Source organism: Cystoisospora suis, assembly GCF_002600585.1.
Source record: "Cystoisospora suis strain Wien I chromosome Unknown contig_2433, whole genome shotgun sequence".
In the NCBI taxonomy this organism is placed as follows: Eukaryota; Apicomplexa; class Conoidasida; order Eucoccidiorida; family Sarcocystidae; genus Cystoisospora; species Cystoisospora suis.
This window is the reverse complement of record NW_027155232.1, coordinates 81-8,473: the sequence shown is the minus strand read 5'-3', so window position 1 is coordinate 8,473 and position 8,393 is coordinate 81. Positions and strand designations below refer to the sequence as shown.

The 8,393-nt window shown below is 43.2% G+C and overlaps 1 protein-coding gene across 1 annotated transcript; it reads left to right on the top strand.

The window, feature by feature from the left end:
- Nucleotides 1-19: 19 nt before the first annotated feature.
- Nucleotides 20-8,187, top strand: CSUI_005072 (regulator of chromosome condensation repeat-containing protein; the record flags this gene model as incomplete). Its single annotated transcript, XM_068065252.1, has 7 exons — nucleotides 20-1,889; nucleotides 2,619-2,664; nucleotides 3,251-3,909; nucleotides 5,147-5,477; nucleotides 6,021-6,068; nucleotides 6,653-6,864; nucleotides 8,113-8,187. Coding segments are annotated over exons 1-7 (1,431 nt in total), but the record flags the coding sequence as incomplete, so codon positions are not given.
- Between the last annotated feature and the right edge of the window lie 206 nt (nucleotides 8,188-8,393).

Here is an 8,393-nt window from a genome sequence, read left to right as displayed (position 1 = left end):
CGCAAATAAGAGAACCAGACGACGGGTCCTTCCCTCTCTCTCTCTCTCGATTTTCTCAACAAGTCTTCCATTCCTTCAGATCTCTTGTCGATCTACTCACGCTATAGCTTCTTCTTTTCTTTCTCTATTTCCCTTTCTTCTTTCTTGACGAGAGAGAAGGTCTGGTCAGTTTACACGAGGAGAGAGATGTGTTTGTCTCCCTGTCTTTGTTCTTCCCCACCCGAGAAGAAGAATCCTCCCTTTCTCTCAGCTGATGATCCACTTCCGCGAAGAAAAGAGACCATTAGGAGTAGATAGACACCCTAATTCTATTTCTCTATCCATCGCGATCTTTACCCGTGTAGGAAGCTTTCCTATCTACTTTGTTGAGGGCTCTTAACGAAGAAAGGAGAAAAGTTCGAGACGAGTATATATGACATTTCTTCATTTTGGCAAAGAGAAAAGTCTTCACTATGAGTCTGTGATGCTGAACTAGAAAACCTTCTTTTCAGCCAAGAAAGAGAAGTTGTTTCTAAAAGAATCTATGCGTCTCAAGTGTATGTACACCTCGCCCTGTGACTCCCGATCCCTTGAGGTCTTTCGCTTATCCTCGGATTCTTCTTTCTCTTCTTCGAGAGAGTGCACTTCTTAACAGGCGGGCTAAAGTCTAGGCCCTCATTCTCTTGTCTCGCGATCGTCATCTTCTTCTTCTGTCTCCTTTCTCTTTTTCTTTCTTTCTTCTTTTCCGTCTGTCTTTTCTCTCCTATGCTCTCCCCATTCGCCTCCTCTCTCTCACCTCGTTACACTTCATAGGCTTCTTCACGCCTTTTTCTCAAGTGTAAAGAGAAAGACAGCCGACTAGTCTTGATGAACGTCTCTTTCTCTCTCATTCTCTTCTTCTTTCTTTCAGTTGTATCTGTGCTTTTCTTCTTCTCCTTTTGCCCTCGCTGGAGTTTATTTGTTCTGAAGAAGAGGGGGAGAGAAAGAAGAGCTTTCAACGCATGCGTGGGTTGACCATGAAGAGGAGGGTTTATCTTCTGTCTCGTCTCTGAGGCGACGTGGAGAACAAGGAGAAGAAGATTCTCTCACTTGTCTTCTCTCGTCAAGAAAAGAAAAAAGAAGCATGGCTGGCTCTTCCATGCATGCATCGAGGGGGAGGTGTATGTATTTCTTAGCTAAGCTCATTTCTCTTGATCTTTTTGCTCTTAATCAGAGATGCTTTCTCTACTTTCTTTCGCATGTATGAAGAGGCATGAGGTCTCGAGCGATAAAGAAGATCATGAAAGGTGACCTTGACGAGATTGCTACTGTTAAAGAAAGAAAGAGAGAAAGAGAGAGAGAGAGAGGGAGGGAAGAGCGGAATGCCAGGAGATGCAAGCCTGAAGACGGGAGAAGATTTCGAAGCGTCTGTCTACCATGATGAGTCTCACTTCTTCTCTCAGTCGAGAGTTTAAAACGTAGAGCAGAGACAACGAAGAGAAAGAAAGAAAGAAAGATGTAAATGCTGACGAGGTATTAGGATAGTTCCTCGGGGGGTGTTTATACACTAGGGACACCTCATCTCCCTCACCTTCTCTCTTCGTCCTCTTCTTTTTCTTCTTCTCATCCATCGTCTCTTTCTCTCTCTTCACTATTTTCTTTCTCTCTTACCACTTCTTTTCTTCCCTCCTTCCTCAAGCGTCGTCTGGTCTCTGTCGTCTTCGCCCTTTCCCCTCTTCTTTTGCTCTGCTTTTCTTTCACGCGATATGTCTCTTCTCTAGTCTCTTCCTTCGAAGAGCCTTTAGAGCCTTGTAGCCCAGAATCTTCTGCCTTTAATCGTCGGCCTTTTTCTTTCTCTCCCCTCTGGCAAGATGATATCGATGAAGCGCTTCATTCCCTTCAGGAAACACAGACACTCCGAGGAAGAAAAGGTACACTCCACCCATCTCTCCGCTCACCTCTATCTATCTTTTATCTATCTATCTATCTTGGATCTATGTGCTATCTATCTATTTATTTTCAGTCTACCTATCTGCCTTTGATCTGTCTATCTGTTTCTCTACTGCATGCATGCTGGTGTATATACACCTGGTTACAGAGTGACATAGGGTCTATATCTATATAGATTTGCCTACGTGTTCTATACACGCATAGACAGATCTTCGGATGTAAGTCAGTGGGTAGCTTCTTATCTTCTATCTCTTGTTACATCCTTTTTTCTTCTTTCGATCTCTTTTCGCGATTGCTTCTCTCCTTCCTCCAAGAGGTCTTCAAGTCCATAATGCAATCTCTATCAGGGATTTCGCCAGCCCTATGCATGCATGCGTGCATGCACTAGTGATCTCGTAGATCTACGTGTGTATCTATTTCTAAAAGAAGGTGGATCTAACAGTAAAGTAGTAAGTAGATTCGATGCGTGACACATCATCTCCTATCCAAGCCAGAGATAAATATGCTCCAGAGTTCTTTTCTCTCTTTTAACTTGTAGAGCTTCATGTGTATGTGCTTGTCTTTCTTTACGACTACGTCTCTGTAAGAGTTGTCTACGAAGATCTTGTAGAGTGTCGACTGCATCTCTCCTGTTTGAAGTCTTTATTCTCATTTTTTCTCACTCTTTCTTTCTTTTTCGCATGTATATATATGTATACGTTTGCATTCAGCCTGTAGCAGAGGAGGAACTTACTGCGATCCTTTCTACAGATGCTCGTGAGTTTTCTTCATTCTCTTCTCTCTTTCCCTTTTTCTCTAATCTTCTCCTCCTTTTTCTTCGTTTTCTTTCTTTCTCTCTTGTTCTCTTTTCTATTCGTCAGGTTTCGTAGCTTTATCTTCTTGACTTTTCGTAGGTGACTTCGCGACTGCATGCAGCTGTATGTTGCCGTTGTTTCTCCTAGAGATTGCATGAGTGCTGCTCTCTCTTCTCTTGCATGTAAATTTAGGCGACGTAAGCTTTTCTTCATTCCTATAGACCCATTGAAGGCGTGGAGGGGTGTGCGTTTCTTCTTACACTCTCCTTTCTTTCTTCTTCTATCTTGAGAAAGCCTCTTTTCTTCTGTCCTTATTATTCTTCTCGCTATGCACACCCGTCTCCACTCTCTGAGTTAACATCTCATTTCTTTCTTTCTTTCTTCCCTCTCTCTTTTTTCTCTTTCTTTCTTTCTTTTCTATTTCTTTCTCCCTTCCTTGTGTCTTTCATTCTTTCTTCTCTCGTGGGTTTTCTTTCTTTTCGTCGTGTATTCTTGCCTTTCTCTACGTCTCTCTGTCTTTTCGTTTTTCCTTTTCTTCTTGTCTGCAGTGATTAAAGAGGTGCCCTATCGAGATACACGTACTTTGGTCTTCATTTACGGGAAGCCTCTCATATCTTCTTCTTTAACCCAAGGCGGTCTATCAGGCGACGCACATGCAAATCTTAACTTTCCTCTACCAGGGGGGGGGGGAGCAGGAGTAGCCACAGGCAACGGAGACCCTCTGAACTTCTACACAAGTCCTCCTCCTCTTCCTCTTGCTGCTGCATACGGCGCAGCTTCTCCTCCTGTTGGTGGTGGGATAGGTTCTTCTCCTGCTGGGAATAGCAATTCTCATTCACTTGCTATAGGAGGAGGGGGAGCCAATTTCGGTGCGAATGTCTCTCCTTCTATAGGCAACCCGTCTCCCCCTCTTCTTCTTTCTGCGACGGGAGGGACAGAGACGGCTTATGTGCAGCCGGTCATTCTCACGTCCCTTGCTTATATTCGAGTGGTCTCTGTATGTGTTGGGGAGACGCATGCGCTATTTCTATCAGATGGAGGAGAAGTCTATTCATATGGAGAAGGAGTGTACGGACAGCTCGGGCTTGGATGGGAATTGCAAGTGGCGAGACAACCTGTGAAGGTCGGAGACACAGGGCCTTTCCTCAAGGCGACCATTCATCAAATTGCATGCGGAGATTATCATTCTGTTGCTCTCACGACAGAGGTAGGATCATGACAAGACAACTCCAAGAAAAGATAGAAAACATACATGGGGAGAAGGAATGAAAGACAAAAGATGAAGCACATTAAGACTCCACTCATCTCTCCATCTTGCTGTATATCTATCTATCTAGTGATCGATCTTTAAGCTATCTATCTATGTATGTTTATTTATCTATCTATCTATGTATCTCTATGTGTTTGGAGTACTCTTGAAGATATAGGTATCTATCTATAGGCGATTGCACTGTCTCTGAGGGGAGATATGAAGCCACTTAGTCTACCTTGTGGTGTGTGTATGAAGATAGATAGATTGACAATGAATGAATGATGCCAAAAGAAGAGTAGAAATGGATCTCTTATCACTCCCGGGGGTATGGCTAGACATACTACACCTAGAGACGTATATATATAGACATATTTATATTATATACATGCATATATGATCTTGTCTATATATATATATATATGTATAGAAAAGATGATGGAGGGAGATAAGAAGGTTTTTTATGTGTGAGATGTTTTGTCTACATTGAGGAGAAGAATGGGGGAGGAAGTTGAAGAGGAGACTGCCTCATGCAGTACAAGTGGCAGCAGCAGCAGCAGTAGGAGTAGTAGTAGTAGCAGGAGGAGGAGGAGGATAACGAGAAGAAATCCGGTGTACATACACTTTATCAAAACAAAGACAGATCGCCTTTGTTGAGTGTAGTGCCAGCAGGAGTAGTATAGAACTCAACACATTTCCTTTCATTGAAGAGGAAGAAGGGGAGATAAAAGATCTCTCATCTGTCTAACTGCCACTGTGGTCTTCTACAGTTTCGAGTTCTTTTTGTCTCTTGGTCCTGCTTTAAGCAAATTTGCTTTCCTCATTCCCTTCCGCCCACTCGGTCTCCGTCTATCTCTTTCTTTCTCTTTCTGAAGGCGGTTATAGACTCTCTCTTTCCTGTCATTCCCACCAGACAGGTGACTTTTTGTAGAGAAGTCCCTTCTTTCTTTTCTTTCTCTCATCGACAAGGGTGGGTATCTCCATCTATGTATGTCTCTCTCTCTCTCTATGCGTCTATCTATCTATCTACAGAACTTCTCAGGGTGAATGACTTTTTCTCCTCTTCCTCTCACGATATCTTTCTTCTTCTTCTCTCCTTCTTCTCCTCCTCTTCTTTGCATCATGTAGGTCGCCATCTCTCACTCTTGCCATCATCTCTTTATCTTTTTCGTGTTCTTTGCTGTCCTTCTCTCAGGGTGCCGTCTACTGTTGGGGTGCGGCGGATTGTGTAGGCGATGGGAGTGGCTTTTGTCGCTATACACCTGTGTGGATTAGGCTCTCTCTCGCTTTGTCTTCTCATCTGCATTCCATTCCTCCCTCTTCATGTCTCGCCTTCTGTCGTACAGTAGCCGCTCGCTTTCAGCAGACGATGGCCGTGACTGCAGGCGGACATCTCCTTGTCTGGGGTGAGACATTTTTTGCCACTTTTCACCCGACCCCTGAAGTCCTTTGTGTCTTTCCGCGAGCTCCTCATTACCAAGTCATCCAAATCGCCATAGGAAAGCACTTCGGATTAGCTCTCACAGGTGGGCTGACTTGAAATAACGAATGAAAGAAAGAACGAAAGAAAGAGATGGAATGAAAGATACCTACAGGTAGAGATAGAGAGATAGATAGATAGATTAAAGATAGATAGATAGATTAAAGATAGATAGATAGATAGATGAAGAGAGAGACCTATAGATACATACATCGAGAGATCGGTACAGAGACAGGTGTGGGGATTGTTGGCGTCTCAGCGGTTTACTTTCTTTCTCTCTCTCTTGCTTTCTCCTTTTCTACCACCCCTAGGCATTAAAGGACGGGAGAAAGAGAGAGAATTCTTTTTCTTCTCCATAGAGACAATCGATCTTCATTATAGCTAGGATGTTCGATGCAAGGCCAGCCAATAAAGAGGGCCTGTCCCTCGGAGATCTTAAGTAGATGCATCAAACACATATGCAAAAGATGGAATCTGTGAAGAGTTCTATCGTATGATACCTGTCTGTAATCTATCTTCAATCTATCTATCTTTGTCTATCTATCTCTATCGTCGTATGTCTCTCTGTTTCTATTGGATGTTGACTTAGAGGACGGTCACGTCTATGGCTGGGGTGACGGAACGTACGGAGAATTAAGTAAGTCCAAAGTCTCTCTTCTCTCTTTCTCTCTTCTTTCTCTCTTCTGTTCTTTCTCCGTCTTCATAAATCATCGTAGGAACTTCAAGCTCTCCTCTATTCTCCATTCCTAACTGGCTCCACATCTATCTTCAATCTATCTATCTATCTTTACTCTATCTATCTCTCTCTTTCTCTTTACTCTATCTATCTATCTATTTCTGTATAGAAACACATACCCTCTGGATGCTTGTGAGATGTGTTGAGAGATCTTCGTTGCCTCTCTCAACGTCTTGGAGAAGTCCGTTCGTTCTTCTTTCCATAGATCTAGAGAAAGACTTCTACTCCTTAGTAGTCACGTCTCTACGAGTATGTATAGATATGTATATAACGTTCATATACATATATATGTTTGTATAAAGGCGTCTTCCTCATGTGTATACCCATGTCTACCTAGATATGCTCTATATACCTACTACTACTATGACTCTGTGCTATAGACATCCACCTACATCCACCTCAATCATTTATCATCTCTGTACACCTCTGTATTTTCTTTCTCCTCTCCTCCCCCTTCTCTTTCTCTTCTCTTTTCTTTTGTTTAGCAACAGCATCAGCGGTGAATCCTTTAACACTTCCTCGGCTTCTCAACTTGAAAGATTCGAGCGGTCAGAGCCTCCCTCCTGTCACAGCGATTGCAGCAGGGACAAGGCATGCAATCCTTCGTACACAAGACATGCGTCTCTGGTCTTTCGGAGATAATCTCGCAGGCCAGTGTGGAGTCCCGGGGCATCAAACCAGGCTTAGTATACCCAAGGTAATCCATCCATCCCTCCCTCACTCCTCCTTCTCGCAAAAGAAAGAAAGAAAGAAAAACGGTCTCCTCTTCTCATCAGAGTATCACTCTCTCGAGTGGATGTGGATCATACAACATGGATCAAAACGATGTCTCTCTACTCAGCTCTCTAGAGAGAGAAAGAAAGAATGAGAAAAGGAGAGAAACATTCTCTTCTCTTCTCAGTTATCTCTTGGGTGGGAGGTGGAGACGTCTGTATGTGAGGGATTGGTCAAAAACGTCTCTCTTCTCACCTCGCTTCACAGGTGTAGACGTCTCTGCATTTCGAGAGCAAAGAATCCAAGTCAACTCTCTGTCTCCCTCTCTCTGGTGCACCGCTGTATATCTAGATCTCTCTCTGTATGTATATATATATATACATATATAGCTATATTAGATATATGTAGATGAGTATGTATACACGTGTGAGTTCATCTGAGGTATGGTGGATACCAGATAGATCGTAGATGAAGAGGGTCGGTCGTTTTTCGGACTAGGAAAGACAAGAGGGATCGCATGCACTTCACACAAGACGTCTTGAAGAGAGGAATCAGGAAAGGGGGGGGGGGCCTTGTGTACGATCTTGTCTATCTTCGTCTTTCATTGAGAGACATTTGCCGTTTCACATTAGGTACATTTCTTCGCAGATTTATGAGAGGTTACACCTGCAATGCATTGATCTAGACGAGTGTATGGAGATGTACAAGGAAGGAGGGACGTTCTCTTGGAGTGGGGTGAAGGAGAGCATTGCTCTCCATGAGAGAAAAGAAAGTTTCCAGAGACATCTGTACATACACTTGACTTTCTCGGTTGCTTCGAAAGGAGAGGAATGTTCCTATGCTACTTAGTTAGTTATATCTTCACGTGCTTCCTCTCTGATATCACTTCTTCTTTACTTTCTTTCTTTCTTCTTTCTATTCTTCTTCTTTACTTAGGTGTATACATGATATCTCTTGTTGGTGTGTGTGAGAGAGAGAGAGAATGAAATAGATAGCTAGACAGATAGAACAAGAGAGAGAGATAGAGAGACACACACACACACGCAGTCGACCCAACCCCCCTCTGTCTGTTTACTGAAGGTCCCTACAGTAAGGAACAAGACCTTCCTCCTTCCTATCTCTCCCTCTTCTGCTTCTCCTCTGTCGTGTATCTATCTAGCGATCCGTCTCTTTCGTTATGTGTTCCTTAGCTATTCTCTTTCTTCTTCTCTTGCTTATCTTTCTCCTGTAGATGATAAAGTTAGGAGAGCTCCGTTCTCGAGCCAGCAAAGTTGCCTGCGGTTTTCGCCACTCCGCATGCATCACACGTAAGACATTTCGACCAACAGAAACACACACCTCACCACTCTCTGCGGCATTTCTCTTCATTCACTTCTTCTCCAAAACGATCTACTTCCTGTCGTTAATCTATCTATTTCTCTTTATCTGTCTTTAATCTATCGATCTCTGATCGGTCTGTCTATCTATCTTCAAGCTATCTATCCATCTGTCTTTATCTATCTATGCACGTAT